Below are 19,119 nucleotides of genomic sequence, written 5' to 3' on the forward strand. Positions count from 1 at the left end.
AGTTGTTAATAAAATATGAGAGCCAGTTGTAGTGATGCACACCTGTAATCCACTTAAGAAGCTGAGGCAGAAGGCCAGCCTGGGCTATTCAGTGAGTACCACAAGGCCAGCCTGAACTATATAGTGAAACCCTGTCTTAAAAGACAATTTAGGAATGTGGATGAGTTAAACTGACATTAAAATTTTCAAATGGGCAAAATGTTTTCTTTTTCTACCAACACAATATGCGCACATATTTCTTTTATTTCCCACTTATGAAGCTGATACTGTATTTTTCTTTCTTTCTTTTTTTTTTTTTTTTTTTTTTTTGAGACAGGATCCCACTGTGTAGTTCAGACTGGCCTTGAGCTCACTATGTAGTTTAAGCTGGCCTTGAAATCACAGCAATCCTACCCTAGCCTCCTAAGTGCTAAGATTACAGGCGTGTGCCACCACATCCAGCTGCCTCCATTCTTAAAAAGAATAACATACATTAAGATACCAGCCAAAGTCAGAGGTGTAGCCAGAGTTCAGACCTGTCTGATTCTAAAACCTGTGTTTCAGATATCAGAAAAAAAATTAGGGAGTCAATGTATCATTCATCAAAGATTATTTATCTCATAAAGGTGTAAAAAATGCAACCCAAAACCTGCTTATTATCACAAAATGCCAACATTGCAATTAATCCAGCTTGGCTGCTGGGGTGATGTGGGGTGGTTTGGCTCACATGCTGACAGACCAGGCTCTTCGTCTCCACTGCGGCACATGTGCCACAGGTTCACCACCAATGAGCTAGAAGATTTGAATATCACTTTACAATATTTTTTCCTTAAATGTTACAACATATGTTTTTGGTAGTTTAAAAAATCTTATGACACTGAACAAAGGTCACTGAAGCACGATATGATAGAAAGAACAGAGTCACTGGGGTTATACAGATCTTAAACTGACTCTGACACGCTCATGGAACTTCTTCCAGGGAAGCTGTGAAAATTAACAGGCAACAATTGTGAAGCTCCTAGCACATGGAATATTCTCAAAAACTTTAGCTCTAACTGAGGCACAGTGGCACACACTTGTAATTCCAGTACTGGGTAGGCAGAGGCAGTAGGATCGCTGTGAATTTGAGGCCAGCCTGAGCTACAAAGTGAGTTCAAGGTCAGTCTGAACTCTACAGCGAAACTGTCTCAAAAAGATTTAAAAAAAAAAAAAAAAAAAGAAAAAGAAAAAGAAAGAAAGAAATTGTAGCTCCATTTCCTTCCAAGAGTGATTTTAATATCAAGGGTACCCCTTTCAAATGTCATGCTTCATTATTTCCCTCAGACAAACTGTAGCGTAACAGGAAGCATCAAGATCAAAAGAGATCAAAAGAGATACAGTTGTTTCATCAATGTGGAAACCTTGCATCTTGACATTGGTCTCAAGATCTCCCATCAGTTGATATGAGAGATTATGGGGATGTTTTAGTATGTGCCTGTAGCATCCTGGTACATTCAGTTTCAGTGCAGGTACTTTAAACCTACATGCCTGTAGTCCATCTCTGCTTAGTATTTCCCTGTACCACTGTCCTACTTTGTTCTTTGGGTACTGAGTATTGTATCCAAGTACTGGAAGAACTACCTGTGAATGAGAAGAAGAAAAAAAACACATGAAATAGTCTTCTAAAAGAGATATATTCGCATTTTACTTTTATGACTAGGACATTCTAAAACACAGTTTCAAGATAAATATTTTAATCACCTAAAACATTCTTTGGACACTACACTATATTTTTAATGCTTCCAGGTAAAGAAAATCAAGGACTTTCAATAACTAAGGTAACTAACTCAAAGCAGGTATCATTAGAGAAACCATGATTCAAGATTTAACTAGGTAAGAAAGATTGAATCTCTGTGAAAGTATGCAATCCTAAAAGTATATCCTGTAACACAAAGAGTGACCTCTACTGCTCCATCACATAACTAGTATTTTAGGTAACAATTTTAAATTCTTATTTAAAAACCATGAAGTAACCAAGTCACAACAAACACAATGCTTATTTCCTGAGCTGCTTGTAAGCAAACACTGCATTTTGTGGAGGTTTCTTCCTTTGCTGATGACTTCTTTTCTTTTGTTTTTACTGGTACTGGGAATCGAACTTATGATCTCACGTTTGCCAGGCAAGCACTATGCTGCTAAGCTATATATTCCCAGCCTGCTGATGACTTCTAGATAGTTTGGTTGAATAGTACCAAAAGATAGTCAGAAAAAGGAAAACCCTCAAATATCCACAACATGAATGAATTTCAAAGTTCTTACACAAGTTAAAGAAGTCACACACATAGGTTACATTGTGCAACTTCATTTATATGACATTCTTTCAAAAGCAAAACCATAGTGATAGGAAATAAACCAGTGGTTTCCAGGGCTGGGGACAAGAGTGGGGGTTAACTATAAAGGACATGTTGAGGTGCTGGGGATTTAGCTCAGTGGCATAACTGCCTGCTTTGCAAGCGCACAGTCATGAATTCGATTTCTGGTATAAAAAAAAGTACATGACGAAATTTGAGGGAGAGATAAAACTATTCTTTAAATTGATTTCCAAGGTAGTCATATGACTGTATCTGTTTATGAAAATTTGTAGAAATGGGACTGAGGATTTAGCTCAGCAGCATAAGCGCCTGCCTTGCAAGCAGGCAGTCGTGAGTTCGATCCCTGGTACCAATAAAAAGGAAAAAGACAAAACCAAAAAAAAAAAGAAAAAAGAAAGTTTATAGAACTATAAAGTAAGTGAATAAATGATAACTTAAATTACTAAAAAGAGGGAGCTTGCCAACATTTTTGTGGGGGGACAATGGCTACGTTAAAGTCTAAAATGACAGAAAAATTTTAAGTAAATTTACCTGGTGTATTGCATATGTACTAGCTGCTGCTTCTTCTTCAGTTACTAGATGAACCTATTTTTAAAAAACATGATGAAAATGAGAGGTCCCCAAATGTTTAAACTGCATCAATTTTTCCTAATTCTATTTGTATAATTTGATTCCTATGATGAATATAAAGATACTCAAACAGGATCTTCTCATAACAATGTGTTTGTGCCAAAGAAGATTACATGAAAATTAGAATAATTCTTCCAGCTTCAACTGTTGAGAACTAATGCTGTAATAAAAGGAGAAAGGTGGGCTGCTCAAAGGCAATATATTCACTTCAGTCACCAATATGCTTTTCCCAAATTACAAAGTTGTTATTTTACTAGGCTGAATCCATGATCTGTTTCTGTTCAACTAATTCCCCGGCCTCACCAACCTCTTTCCTCAAACAATACGGTATCAAAATACTCTACACAGGCATAGTATGTGTCAACCTTGGTTTCATAGAACAGTGGTAGGTATCACAGAAAGGAGAAAAAACAAAAGGTATATGATGAATTAAATTTAAGAAATGTTACTACAGATCACAGAATAAAGCCAGGCATGTGGCACAAACCAGTAATCCCAGCATTTTAGGAGGCTGAGACAGGAGGATGGCCATGAGTTTGAGGCCATCCTGGGATATAAGAGTGAATTCAAAGCCAGGCAGCCTGGACATAGTGAAATTCTGTCTCAAAAACAAAAAGAAAAACAAATTAAAAAGAAAAAAGAAAGAAAAGAGAAGGAAAAAGAGAATTACAGAATAAATAATTCTAATTTTTCCTCCATAGAAAATCTCAAGTATAAAGTCAGGTATCATCTTTCCACATGGGTAAGAGCAACGTCACATTTTTAAAACATTCATCACATAGTGGAGTGCTAAATCTCCTCTAAATTGGCTTGCTTTTCCTTCAGTTCTCCCTACTCATTCATGATGTCCCTCCTCTTTTTGTTTTTCATTTGGGGCTTAACTGTTTACAAGGGGTAAATATCCCCTTTTAACCACTGCAGTCAGAAATGGATATAAAACTCCACATGCCCAGATGTGTGCTGATCAAAATACAAAGGATAAAGTACACGGGACTACTATCTCTCTTATCATCTCTTCCTATGTTCTGTCTTTCACAGATTTATGGGCATCTCTACCACTCTGGGATTTAAATAATTTATAAACATTAATTTGTGAATACTGAACACACAGTTAAGTACAGGATACCATGCTTTGTTTTTTAGAGTATCCTTCCAGGTTGCTATCAAACAATTAACTAACAAACATACTTCTGCTACTTAACTGTTCCTCAATCATGAATTCGTCTGTTTTAAATTGTGCAATCTATATTTTTCCAATTTTTCCTAAAATACCATAAAAGAATCTTAAAATTCAGACTGGAAATGGATCTACTACAGTGAAAAGAAAAAATAGAACACAGGAAAAAAAAAAAAAAAAAAAAAAGGACTATTTTAGGTTTCAGGCCAGAAGATGTAACTGTGCCTGAATCAACCAAAGGTCTTTAGTTGTAAGAATTGACAAATCTTTGTTGGTTATTCCTCAAGTGAGTTTTGAGTTACAGTTCTTTAATTTGAATTAAAAATGATTCTCATAAGTTTTTTTATTTTTCCATTTACTAACACCTAAATTAACAGCAAGGTAGCATCAGGGAATTAGGAAACAAAATACATACATACACACACACACACACACACACACACACACACACACCCATATACATGCATACTTAAAATGCCTATTTAGTTTTAAATTGTTTCCACAATCAGGGCTTCTGAAAATTAATGTTCCTGGTATGCTAATTACATCTCTCTGATGAAATAATACTTACTTTATTATTTGGGAAGTATTCATCAATATCTTCATCCAAACAGATCAAATCACCTTCTACCACTTTTGATCCATAGGTTGCAAGTCTATAAGACACTGCCTCATTCCAAATTTTGCTACTATATGCATGGATGTAGAATATGCGCATAGAATGAGGAAAAGAGAACCATGCCTGTATGCATCCCTCCTCTGTCATGCCAAAGCGATGTAATGCTTCCAACAATGCTCTCTCTCGAACTTTGAACTCAGGCATCAGTGAAAGTGTACCTTTAGCATCCTCTGAAATGAACAGAAAATCAGATAGACACCTGTTTTTACTTAAAAGTCACTTATGAAGCCCTTCCTTATGCTATCTAAATGAGAGACAATCTCCATAAATATGAAGATGACATTTGACACTATCATTTATACCTACTTATGCTTAAAGAGCTATTTTTGGAAATGCAAAGTCATTCATTATTTGATCCTCCTAGCTGAAACAAAAAAGTCCCAAATTAAAAATGATTTATAGAATTCCTTTCTTAGAAATGGAGCTAATTTGAAGTTATTGAGAAGACTGTTGAAAGAAAAAACAGAAAATCCCAGAGATTAAACAAATCACGACGTTGGTAAGGTTTATGTATGTACGTGTCTGTGTATATGTGTATGGATGGATGGATGTAGTATTCAATACTGAGAATTAAACCCAAGACTTTGAGCATGGTAGGCAAGCTCTGTATCACTGAGCTACACACTCTGGACTAGAAATTTTTAAAGTTTTATAGATATATACACAGAATTTTTAGAATAAGAAAGAATTGAGATCTAGATCCTCCAAGTATACTACGAGGCATCTTTAACAGAATGTTTTTTAAAATGTAGATTCATGGGTTCCACTGCAAATATGTTTAATCAAGTAGTTCCTTATATCTGACATTCCAGTAACTTCACTAGGTGTTCCTTATGCACACTAGTTTAAGAATCACCAACATGAAAAAATTATGTTGCCAGACTCTACAACATATACAAGCAAGTCACAATGAATTTCCTTTAGTATTAATTAGATTTCACCTAACATGTATAAATGCATACATTGTTCACAAATCATGATTTGGAAAAAACATATTACATCTTGTGAATGATTATCTCTATGCAATATGTATATAATTTAAAATAATAGAAATAATTTGAAAACTATATTCTTTATTTCTTTATTTCAGTGAAATTCAGTATATTCATGTAAGTAGATCAGACATTTGAATGAACCTGAAGTGGTATGGTGGCTGACGTGGCATTATTATTTAATATAAATAATATTTAATTTAATAATTATCCATCAAATAATATGTGCCAGGCACTGTTTTAAGGGTGTTATTTAAATCTCTTAACAGTCTTTTAAGTATTGTTATTAGCTTCAATTTAGAGACAAAGCAACTAAAACAATGGGGTTAAATTATCTGTACAAGATCACTCATTTGGAAAGTCCTTATGTAGAAAGAGAAGCCCCAGCAGTTTAATTGGAGCCACTTTTCTTTACTGCATCCCATTAAGCTCTCTGTATAAAAGCCATCACATTAATTTAAAGTTTTCAAAATCAACACTCTGGGCTAAATGTCACCAAGATCAAAAACAATACATAGGGGCTGGAGATTTAGCTCAGCGGCATAAGCGCCTGCCTTGCAAGCAGGCAGTCCTGAGTTCGATCCCCAGTACGAATAAAAAGGAAAAAGACCAAAAAAAAAAAAAAAAAAGACAAAAGAAAAGCAATACATAAAATATAGAACTTTCATTTAGTTTATGTTTGAGTCTCCCGTGGTTGTAATGAATTATACTACGATCAGTACCAGTTTAGAATTTGGAACTCTTTTTCCCCACAGAAAACCTTGGCCAGAGAAAAGTAAGAAACGATTTCTAGCTTCTCTCCTACCTTCAAGGAATATTTAACCGGTAAAAATAAAGTGCTTGGGGCCAGGGATGTAGTTCAGCAGTTGTAAGCGCCTGGCTGGCAAGCGCAAGGTTGGGAGTTCAATCCCTGGTACCAAAAAATAAAAAATAAATGAAGTGCTTAAGTCAGGCAATAAACTGATTCAAACTACAATCTATTTCTTATCATTATTATTATCATTATTATCATTCTTATCTATCATAATTATCTTATCATTATTATGTATATTGTAATAAATGTCCTCCTGCTGATACAACATTTATATTATATATCTCTACAGGAACATACAGGATAAACCAACTTATATACCAGTTTGAAGAAAAAATTTCTTGGCTCTATTTACAGGATCTTCCAAGTCCTCTGGTGTAAGAAATAATTTTACAGCCTTTACCTTGAAAAACCAAGCAAGAAAACACAGGTTGAATAAAAATGTCAAAATTTGTTTTTAAAATATGCAAATTCTAGGCTACCTTAAAGAATACACATTTGATAAATGATTTTTGGTGTTATAAATTTCTTTTTAGACTTTCCAAAATTAAATAGACAATTTTACATATAGAAAACCTTCTGTACAACCTAACTTTCTACATAGGTTTAAAATATTACAGAATAGAGAAAGGGCTCCCCTCCCATTCACTTGTGCACATTTACCATTCTTCAACTGAGGTGTGAACACAAGTGTAAAGTACTCAGACTTGATCAACACTTGTGACAGAAATTAGACAGGAAGCAAGCACTGGAGAATGGTGAGCCATTAACATCATTTGAAGTCTCAATTCCTTGAATTCTTTGGAAAATGCTGTTTATATCTTACTACTTACTGTCTCCAGCACTGGAATTTATGCCTAAATACTGTGTGTGTCTGACAGTGGGAAAGGATCTTAAAATAGGTCACTTAGAGCTGGGTGTAGTGGTACACACATATAATCCCAGCACTCGGGAGACTGAGGTAGGTTGCCATGAGATTGAGGCCAGCCTGGGCTACACAGTGAGTTTAAGTCTGCCTAAACCACATAGGAAGACCCTATTTTAAAAGAGAGAGAGAAAACAAAAAGCCAGACACAGTGGTGCATGCTTGTTATCCCAGCACTTGGGAGACTGAGGCAAGACGAGTGCTGTGAGTCTGAGGCCAGCCTGGGTTATGTAGTATTCAATCATCCAAACAAATATTCAATCAGAAGCTAATATAAGTAAACAAATACTAAGCCCCTGTGATATGCTAGATACTGTATAGGGCACTGGACAGAGTGTTGAGCAAGAGGCATAGGCTTGTCCTATTAAAGTTTACTCCTATTAGAAAATATTAAATAAGCATCCATAATAAAATTTAATAAAACTTAAGATGGGACATCCAGTATGACACAAGACCACAAGATATGTGAGTTGACATTTTCTTGGAGAATGAAATAAGAACAATATTTAAACTGTGACATATCATCTTACAAATGAAAATATGAGTAAAATATTATCATATGAATCTTACATTTGTTCAAAAGTTTTATAGTTTTCCTTCATTATATGTACTCCACTCCAGGGTAAAAATATATACATGCATGACTACATATGAATACATCTTAAAAGCACACCTGTACATTTTAATTGGACAATGAAGCATACATATGACACATATTTTTAGTTTCATTAAAACTAGTCATATCTTGTTTTCAAATTTGTTGTTCTCTTAGTCTCTGAACTTCCACATTGTATAACACCTAATTTATACAACTAGATATTTCCTCATAAGGAATACTCTATAAGAATTTACAGCTTATTGGACAACTCTCTGTCCAATCTCACATAAGAGATATTACATATACTTTGTTTTTTATAATATAATACTATATTAGCAGTTACTTTATATTCAGTGATCTAATACATGTCATATATGTATAAATGTGTGTATACATAAGTTACACAAGTCAGAAAAAGCAACAGCCTACCTTGTGTAATATGTAAAAATGAATAAGTAGATAATAATTTTAAAACTTCATACCATTTCACTCTTCAGCAATGCCAATCCAATTTGGTCTGTGTGAACTTTCCTTCCCTGCCCAAATCTCTGTGGTCCGTAGTAATTAACAAAACCTTTAGTCTATGAATATAAATATTATCCTATATGTTAAATTTAATTATTATATCAAAAATTAATGAAATATTTCTCTTCATATTATTTTAATCAAAAAATTATAATCAGTAATAGACAGGGACCAGTAGAAAAAATAACAGTTAAAGACTAGAAGGGAGAAAGCATAAAGAGAAGGGGACATAAAAAGAATTAAATGGGTTATGTAAGTGTATCAATACTCTATGATAAATAAAATCATTATGTATTAATAAAAATCACTACCAATGTATTAATAAAAATTTTAAAAATAAAATGCAAAAAAATGAATACAAAAATAAAATGTAAAAAATAAATGAATACAAAAATACAGCACATAAGAACAGTGGGGAAAGTCAGCCTTCTAGTCACATTATTAAGTGATTTCTGGGGAAATGTGACTGTCATTGCTAAAGGAATGAATCTTCTGAGCAATCTAGGCTGAGCTGGTTAGCCAATAACTAGATCTGATGTCTGCACTGAAGTTCTTACTTATTCTAAGACTCTTCTGCTGTCCAATTTTGAGAAGAAACAGATTCATTTTCAAGTCCAAGTATTGACTCCTTTACATATTTGTTTATTATTTAGCTCATCTCAGTTTCTTAAAGCATGCCCCTACCCAATTTAAAAAGTACCATGGTATCACTTTGGCAGGGTTCTACTGGTAAAGCAATCACCATGCTTAGATTTCAGGGGAAAGGCAGAGAATTTTACCTTACACGCAGGTGAGTCATCATTACTCAGAAGAAATAGAAAATTATAACTTATTACTGTAAAGTTTACAGAAATTCATCAGTGGTTGTGTTCTCACAAAAAAAAAAACACAAAGCCCAGATGGCTTCTTGAGAGACAAAAAGATTCTTCCACACTCCCTTCTCAAGGGGAGTATGTTTCTCCAGCCAATAATTGTTACTGAGCAACAACCCAAAAGACTACTGAATAAAAGAGGTTTAGCTTGTTATTAGCACCACATGAAAGGAACAGCATCTTTACATAAAGTACAAAACACAATTGCTGATAGGTAGACACTTCTTGAATTAAATCTCATAGCTGAATGTTTCATCACTTTAAATTTGAATAAAATATAATGAAATAGTTTAGAATGACCAGAATAACTACTACTCCTACAAATTAATTATATAGAACAATCAGGGCTATAACTCTCTAAAGAAAAGTTTACAGATTCCTTATTTTTAGAGTCATTCAACTCCATCATGAGAATTAAAGACAGTTGGCTAACCCTAAGATTATTTCTAATGGGAATTTTATAACAGGCAATTGTGCCTTCATAAATATTAAGGAAAGACTGACGATAAATGCTATCAGAGTCCACAGACATCCCCTCCATTTTTTAAGAGGTATCATTTTAGAAATAGCTTTTCAGTCATGGGAAAGAAGTCGTCAATCGGGAGAAAAAGATGTAAACATGGAACCAGGGAACTCTTACACATAGGTGAAAGTGGTAAAAAATTTTAAAAATAAAATAAAAAAAGAAGGATAAAGTGGAAACAAAGGAGAAGAGGGGTTGAAGGGAGGGTAGGGAATGGGAAAAAAGAACAGTCAAGATACATCATGTACAAGTATAAATTCCTTATGATGAATGTGATATATATATTACCAATAAATTTAATTTAAAAAACTGTAAGACAAAAATCTTTAGCTGTAATCTTCTGACTGTAAGGCAGCCAGGCATTCTTTGCTTGTCTTCCTATTAAGAGAGTTATAAAATTGTGTGAAAAAGGTCTTCGTGGTGAAAACTTGGCTCGGAGTCTCTCAATATTGGCAGTAGAATAGAATCAAGTAGGACCTTATTCTAAAATACCAGTGGCAAAGCCTCACCCCCATATGATCTTATTTAATTGGTTTGAAAGTAGAAACCAACTGCTGGTATTTTTTTAAAGCTCCTCAGGTTAAGAATTACTAATGTAGATCAGGGACTGGCAAACTACCAGAGCTCAGAGGTCAAATTTGGCTCAATACAGTACTCTTTTTTTTTTAACTGCAGCATTAAAAGCCCATACAGTACTCATTTTTATAAACACATTTTTGGAAGCATAGCCTGCTCATTCAGTTATACATTGTATAGCTGCTTTCACACAATGGCAGTTGACTGATTAGAAAAGGATGCCATATGCCTACAAAGCAAAAAATATTATCAATCCATTATAGAAAAATTTGCTAGCCCCTAGTCAAGATGATGAGACTAAAAGCTATGTTCACAAATGCGTATTTACAAACCTAGCACATGTCATTTAAAAACCTAAGTAGTGTTTTAGTATAAGACATAATAAATTATATATAATTTATCATATGTATATATATAAGAAAATTCAAAATTAGATTAAAAAGAAAAAAGACTATGCACAATCTTAGAATATATTTACTAAAAATTTGTGAAAAGAATTACTAGACAAAATTTCCAAAAAGTAAATTTCTCTGACTAAAATACTACTCCACAAGGAAGACATTTTAAAGATAAAAGAAATTCTTCTTATGCTAAGACTGTCCCTCCTTCTTTGTGAAACTCCATACTTTGTACTATGCTTTTAAAATTATGCTTATGTTTGGTTTTAATATAAAAATGTACTAAGAAAAAAGCCAAATAGTTCTAATTATCACTTTAAAAAATATTTTTACGTACATGTAAACAAGAAAAATAAGTTGCCCTTCTTCACTGTAAAGAAAGGACCTATGATGATTTTCTTGTAACACTCTATTTTAAAAATGAGTTTTCTTACCTTAACATTTTCTATTGCTTCCTGAATTCTCTCTCTCAGGTTTGCAGAATCATTTACTTTATTTTTTAAATTTCTGATGATAATATCAAAATGATTTCCTTTGAGCTGACCAAGCCTAAGGGAATCACTTACGGATCGAATGTTAAACACATTCATTCTTTTCTTTGCAATTTCTTTTTCAATATTTTTCAACCTGAAAGTGATAAATCATAGACTTAAATCTATTTAAAAAATTCTTCAATTTAAGATTTAAAATGATCATTTATGGATAATTCCTCAAATCAAAATATAGGTATTAATGCAATATTAATTTTAGAATACTCTAATGTTATTTCAACAAATATATACTCACTATTACAGGAGTACACGCACAGTTCCTTTAGGAACTTGAATATAAGTTACCAATGCTATCACTTTACCTGTGTAGGTTTCTGACTTCTTAGCTCAAGTGACAGAACCTCCCAACTATGCTCCTGACTTTCCCAGTGAACCCTAAAGTCGCGGTATGCCATACTCCAATGTTGGGCCATCCTGTCCCCTGACTCGACTCTTTCCCTTCTCAGTCTCTTTTCCCAGTATTACCAAGAAAAATTCTGTTTTTAACACTTTCTTAATCAAACCTTCAATTTTTGTTCAACATCTAAGCAATAATTGCAATTTTCTTAGCATAAATTTCCAGGTATTGTAGTAGCCCATATAAATTTTTCCTTTATATCCATATTTTCTGGGTCCTCACCAAAAAAAAAAAAAAAAAAAAAAAAAAAAAAAGCCTTTTAAAAGTAGAATTCTTAGCTTACTGTCCTTCCAAATAGTTTTCCTAAATACCTAATTCAAAGTTCTTTCTTTCCCATACTGCCGTTCTTGATCACAAAAACACACCCATACTTGTTGTTTTTGTCCCATAAATGAGAGTTAAGGAAACCTTGGAAAAATTTATTTATGAATAGTGATACTTAACTATTTATGACTAAGGATTAAAACATTAACTTAATTTTGATCCAATGATACAACTTTTTGAAGTTTATATTAAGGAAATATAAACAAGATGCAGATTTAACTATAAGAATATGAATCACAATATTATTTATCATGAAAATTGGAAAAGAATTCTTATTTCCAAGAATAGATAACTATTAAATAAATCTATATTATGGACATAATTTTGAAATATTTCATGACATAAATTTTCACATATTATTTTTAAAATATTAACTGCATGTGAAATATAATTTTCATATATATTATGTGCCTGTGGTACTGTGTATGAAAAATATTTTGAAATAAATCAAAATTTTTATTGCAGCTATTTTTTGAGGAGTGGAATCATTAGTGACTTTTGTTTCTTTTTTATACTTGTTTCTACTTTCTAAATCTTCTACACTGAATATGTATTTTTTTACAAAAACATTTTTACTACAAAATATATTTTTAAAAAACTAAACTGAAGGGAAACAAAATTTGAGTACCTTGCATTCTATGTTTTTTTTTTTTTTTTTTAATCAGTACTGGGGATCGAACTCAGGGGTCGTAAATCCCCAGCCCCCTAAATCCCCAGCCCCACATTCTATTTAACAAGGATATATTTTAAATGCAAGGAACTATGAAAGTATTACAGTGATTAGGAAAAAGTGACTTGTAAGACATTTTCATGAATAAATGCTTATTTGAATATAGTACAGAATGTTTAGAAAAATTTAGACAATTTAAAAATCTCCTACTTCTTAGTTTCTATCCTAGAACTTCCTGAATTTTTCAATACAAGTTGAAGATATAATTCTATTTACAAGGTAACTATAACAATGTAAAAATGTGCTGGTGGCCTATAATCAAATAATATTGATACTGAGGTTAATATACTTTTAATATTGAATTTTTAATCTTATATTTATTTATTTGATGCAATATAAAAGGAACTTTTATTTTATAAAGCAATACCTTATTACCTCTCTGGAGTCACTTTTCTAACAACCATTGCCTGATAGGTGATGGCTTTCTTGTCTTTAAGGCCTGCATAACTAAAATCAGAAGGAATCACACCAAGTTTGATAGCTAAAAAACCAACTGCTTCAAACATCTCCAGATTTTCTTTTCGCAGGGTAAAAGCTGAAATAAAAATAATCCTAGATTACAAAAAAACAAAAAAAAAGCAGCTGCAATATATAAATTATATTCTTGCACATTCTAGTTTTTATATTTGTGGAAATTAAATCTTAGAGATACTGAAAATTTCATAAACTTCTATAAACTAAAATCACAACATACATTCAAACCCACACAATTTTAAGGTCCCAACTCTTCACTTTACACCTTGGAGTTCTACAGAGTATAATTTTGCTTCTATGACATCCAAATCTGTGCAAATTTGGGCTGCTACTTTTGTTTAAATTTATTTACTAAATGAATCTGTAAACATGTTTCAGACAGGGATATAGCTCAGTGGCACAGTACCTGCCTGGCAAGCGCAAGATCCTGAGTTCAATTCCTGGTACCAAAAAAAAAGTCTAACTGTTCCATCCATCAGAGGAATTACAGCACATATTAGAGCAGACTGACAGAGCTACATTCTATACCGTGAGTAGGGAGATCTGTTTTCCAAATACTCTTTTTACTTTAGGAAGCACAGCAAACATATACTTCTTTAAATGCTTAGTTTCAATTAAGATGACTTTCAAAACAGGAAACCAAAATTAACTATACTACTAAGCCCAAAATGTGTCTATTTTACTCATCTTTCCACCAATAAAGCTAATTTATTACACTCAGTATAACTTGGAAGACTTTGTTTCATTAAGTAACAGACTCATATACCCTTTCCAGTGGCTCTCTGGTCATCTGTTCAAATTATTTATTCATTTTCCTCTCAATTTTAAATTTAAAAAAATAATGATACTTTATTAAATTACCTGTATGTACAATTTTTCCTTCTTGGCATTCAACAACGGACCGTTTTCCATGCTTGTGTGTTTTTTCCCGAAATCTTACTGTTATCACTATATTTGGATTACTAGCATTGTTATTCTGTTCAGGGAAAGACTTTGTTTCTACAAGGTTTCCAAACTTCTTGTTGACAAAATGATGGACAGCTTTTCTGTGGGCTTTGTTTATATCGGGTTTAAAAGTAAATTTGGAATTTTCTTTCTTAGCATCCAAATATTTAAAAAAATCCAATGCTTCTTCTTCAGACACCAACCGACAGAGTTCTTTAAACTCAAGGTTTGGTTTTACAACAATTTCACTGTTTTTTCCTACAGTTATTAAAAAAGGAAATTTCTGCCTAATAGCACTATGTAAACTAGCCCTCTGGTTTTTGTCAAGGATTCTGCCTAATGAAAATTCAGGGAATTGTTCAATTGACTCAGTTTCTGAATTCCACTTCTCTTTTATATCACAGGCAAACTGATCCAGTGATTCATTAGTTTTTTCATCCAAAAAAGAGCTTAACACATCAGCTTTTTCTTCTTTCTGTTTACAAGTCCTGCCATCAACAGTATCTTTTTTTTCTGACTCCGACTGATGATTTTGGTCACCATTGGAGCAAACAGCCAAAGTATTTTCTTCTTTGTTATCAAGGGGTAAATTCTGAAGACTTAATTTTGGCTTTTTGGCAAAATTATTCAGCTCTGGTAGCATTTTACTAACCAAAACAGGTTCATCAATTGTTTTATTAACTAATTGTCCGTGTTCATTAATCTCAACAACAATAAAGTCACTTGGTGAGCTTTTTATAGTACCATGAAATCCAACATGCCCATTAATAAAACACAAAGAGCTAAACCAGACTTTATAATCTGTATCCTCTTCCATTCTAAAGAGTAATGCCTACAAAAGAAACAAAGAGTCAGTTACCAGGAAGAAAAGGTGCAAATAATAACAACAACAAAAAAAATTGGTTTGCAAGAATTGCTTAGTTCTGTCTCCCTTTTAATACTGAACTCTCATAAATGACACTAATAATTTATGGCCATATATCATCTGTACTTTGACATACCTGTACCAAACTGAGTAAGAAAACTATTTTCAGTATAACTAGTGATTTATAACCTCATTTTTTACTTATTCTAAGCTCCTACATAATATTCAGGATTAAAATGGATTAAGTTCAAGTTTATCTTAAAAACAGTGTCTACAGGCCCACCAAGAACAGACAAAAAACAGGACTATTTCACAATGATTTGTCTGGTTTATGGAGCATAAAATGTCCACTAATTTTTTTTTCTTTTTTTTTTTTTTAAAGCCTACAGCACCCGTCTTCTCCAGGCGGTCTCCCATCCAAGTACTAACCAGGCCCGACCCTGCTTAGCTTCCAAGATCAGACGAGATTGGGTGCATTCAGGCTGGTATGGCCATAGACATGTCCACTAATTTCTGAAAACTTATGGCCAGATTTTTAGTAGACATTAGAACATGAGAAGGGACAATAAGACAGAAAAAGTTTAAACTGGTAAGTAAAGTTGTAAATATCAACTTACAACCTGTTTATATTTTGAAGCAGGATTAAGTTAACCCTGGACCTTAAGTCTTCTCTAAAGTCCTCACAAATACAGAATTCTTAAATTAACCCAGAGGAAAATTCAAGCCATATTATTAGCATCAGAGGGAAGAAACTTTTACAAGGTTCTCTTGGGCAGTAGACAAGAGAATATTTTCTGAGAAAGCTTTCTGTTGTTGACATACAACCTATCATGACTATACCACATGGAGCTGTGGGAAAAATAAATTGTCTTAATACTTAGTTATCTGTAGTAGCCACATGCCTCAGAATATTTATCATCATATGATCCTTCATTTCACTGCCACCACGTAGTCTACTAACCTGGACCAATTTAGCAAACTACTTCCTTTCCCGATTCTTTCCATTTGTCATGTAAACATCAGAACAAATTCTCTGCATCTTAAATTTCTAGGAAAAACAAAATTTAAAGAAAGGTGTGTTCATTTTCTATAATCGCCTGCATAGTCCCATTTCTCACTTTAATCAAAATGTGGCTATTACCACAGCCTGCTTCTTAAGTAGTCTTTGCAGCTGAAGGCTACTTTTTCTTTCACACTTATTAGCCTTTAGAACCAAATGGTTATGTTTTGTTTGCCATTGATGTTTCCAAACCATTTCTTCCTCTTCTGTCTCCAAAACAACCAGTTTCTTTGCAGATCATGCCATCAGGCTTTCCTATCTGCTGTCATCCTCACTGATCCCTGATGACTCTTTTCTTTATCTATGGATGCCTTCTGGCTCACCACTTTCTTATGTAGCACTTTCTTATCTAGCACAAATATGATCATCCGGATGGAGCATCCTGGTTCCTCAGATCTTCACTGTCATCCTCGGCCTCCTATTTCCACTTCATTTTGGTCATCTGTTCCTATGGTTATAACTTCTTTGAGTTTCTGATCACCAAATTCCACCAAACTTTTTATTTATTTATTGGTACGGAGGATCAAACTCATGACCTTATGCTTACCAGGCAAGCGCGTAAGCCACTGAGCTAAATTCCAGCCCTCCATCAAACTTTAAATACCTGACTCCCCAATCAAACCCATCCTCCTTCGGTCAGTCCTACAGTATTACTTCTTATACTAAACCCCCTAGTCATTGTGAAGGTTTCTAATCCTTTCTTCTACATCTTGGCCACTATGCTCCTTTCTTTGTTTAGTAGTCAGAATGTTACTTTAAAAGATAAATTTCATTGCCAGTACATTTAAAACCCAATAATTACTTATCGTAAAGTCCAAACTATTGAGTTCCAGACACCTAAGGTTCTGGACCTTGTCCATTCTTCAAACTCTTCTTGTATTTTTGACCCATTATTCTGTTAACTACTCTTTTTTATTAGATTCATGATAACTGTTCCTGCTAAATTGTTCCTTCTTCAATTATATAGTTGCATCTTTTCAGGTTCTTAGAAATTTCCCTGACCAATAATCTATAGGAACCTGCAAGTCATTCTCTTAGAAAATCCTACTTAATCTTTTGGACAGTATTTCTATCCAATGTTTTTTCTGTATATTATTATTTTGGTACCAAGGATTGAACTCATGACCTTGCACTTGCCAAGCAGGCACTTACACCACTTAGTAAAATCTCTGGCCCTCTTTTTTTATTATTTACTATTTGGCCCCAACCCAAGGTCAACTCCATATGAGCAGTAACATTATCTCCCTTACCAATGATTAGCCCACATTTAGAAGTGTTAAGATCATAGAAGGGCTGCAATCAATACTGGTATTACAATACTATTAGAAAACATAAGTAAAGGAGAAGGGATTACTTTTGCCTATGAAAATCAAGAAGAGCAATGCAAGGCAAGGAGTAGCCATCTGTTATGATTTACATCCATAAATTTCCCAAGGTGATGCTCACAGCTGGGGGCTCTTGGAGGGTGGCTGGATGATAAAGGTTTATAGCTCACTTGCTATTAGAGGTGGGGTCTGGTCGGTCGAGGTAAGTCCCTGGGATGGGGCCCGTCTCCCTTCCCTGCTCCTCTGGCTCTGTTTCCTAGACACCCTCCCCTGAAAAGATCTCTGCAGCTCTTTTCTACCATGCGGCCCTGCCTTGGAGCTAGCCTACTACAAACTAAAACCTCTATGAACTGTAAGCTAGAATAAACCTTCCCTCCTTTAAACTGCTGGTGTCGGATATTTTGTCTCAGTGAAGAAGAAAGTGCCTAAAAGACATTCTCTTAATCCTTAAAGACATCAAGAGAGAAACGAAAGGGAACTGGAGACATCACAAGTAATGTGAAACAAAATACACAACAATGCAACGTGTTACAGAAAAGCAGCTTAGACAGGGGAAAGGGCTGTGTAGTGGGGGAAGGTCATGCTGGGGTATGGAGTACACACACCGACAGCCCTGTCCATGACTGAGAATCCACTGCGTGGTCCACGGATGGCCACTGGGTGAACAGTAACACAATCACAAAGGACACTTTCCTAACGTGATTGATGGAACGCATCTGCTGAAACAAGAGTTGGAGGAGTCAGAAAAACACGTCCACCGCTAGAGGGGTTGGCCCTGGAAGAAGAATAAAGTTTACCTTTCCCCAGAAAAACTAAAGGCCTTCTAAGCTAGGGAAATAGGTAGAACTCAGGAAGCGCAGTGCCGAAGCGGAACGCCAGCCTAGGGTCTCCGCAAGGGTGGACCGGAAATGGAGTGAGCGCGGGGCTTCGCCTGCTGAGGGCAGTGAGGCGTTCGTGAAGGATCTGTGGGCTGGGCAAGGGTCCTGCTAACGGGGAGAAACCAAAGGAGGCAGCCGCGTCTCCTCCGAGTTCTTCCCCGGCCCCCTGGAGCGGGGGAACGCGCCCGGCCGACGCCCCATTCGGCGGAACGAGCCTGGGCAGCGCGGCCTTCAGCCCCACCCCTCCCCCGCCATCCCAAGGCAGGGTTCTAGCCCGCATCCCAGTCCTCTGGCGGGAACTGGAAGCGAGGAGCTGCTCAACGCTGACCCACCACGGATCCACACACAGTACAACCCCGACACAGAACTGGCCACTCCGGGGCTCTACCTCCGGTCCAGTTGGGGCGGTCCTCAGCTATGCCGAGTGCGCATGCCCGGAAGCCCTAAAATTTGTCAGTCACCGGCAGGGGTCGATTTAAAGGGCCCAACTCAAGGCATGGACTTTCCACTAGGAGCAGCCGCCGGGAGTCGGGG

At 34.9% G+C, this 19,119-nt stretch overlaps 1 protein-coding gene and 1 pseudogene across 7 annotated transcripts; both read right to left on the reverse strand.

The window, feature by feature from the left end:
* Window positions 1-572: 572 nt before the first annotated feature.
* Pus7l (pseudouridine synthase 7 like) lies at window positions 573-19,092 on the reverse strand. Of its 7 annotated transcripts, none has more exons than XM_013159326.3 (10): window positions 18,974-19,092; window positions 16,284-16,370; window positions 14,374-15,289; window positions 13,414-13,573; window positions 11,471-11,663; window positions 8,625-8,723; window positions 6,941-7,022; window positions 4,709-4,986; window positions 2,862-2,915; window positions 573-1,599 (listed from the first exon to the last, which is right to left on the reverse strand). In XM_013159326.3, exons 3-10 carry the CDS (start codon window positions 15,272-15,274, stop codon window positions 1,273-1,275), a joined length of 2,094 nt encoding a protein of 697 aa, XP_013014780.1. In that variant the 5' UTR covers window positions 15,275-15,289; window positions 16,284-16,370; window positions 18,974-19,092; the 3' UTR covers window positions 573-1,272. The 7 variants fall into 7 exon arrangements, with proteins under 7 accessions (XP_013014780.1, XP_013014779.1, XP_063110657.1 ...); XM_013159325.3 differs by lacking the exon at window positions 18,974-19,092 and adding an exon at window positions 18,505-18,962; XM_063254587.1 differs by lacking the exon at window positions 18,974-19,092 and adding an exon at window positions 18,505-18,961 and having other exon boundaries at window positions 16,284-18,423.
* On the reverse strand, window positions 15,703-15,821 carry LOC111753354 (5S ribosomal RNA; annotated as a pseudogene).
* Window positions 19,093-19,119: the final 27 nt, after the last annotated feature.

The sequence above is a fragment of the Cavia porcellus genome, unplaced genomic scaffold (genome assembly GCF_034190915.1).
Source record: "Cavia porcellus strain 051 isolate PalLab524CR breed Dunkin Hartley unplaced genomic scaffold, mCavPor4.1 scaffold_8, whole genome shotgun sequence".
Taxonomy (NCBI): Eukaryota; Metazoa; Chordata; class Mammalia; order Rodentia; family Caviidae; genus Cavia; species Cavia porcellus.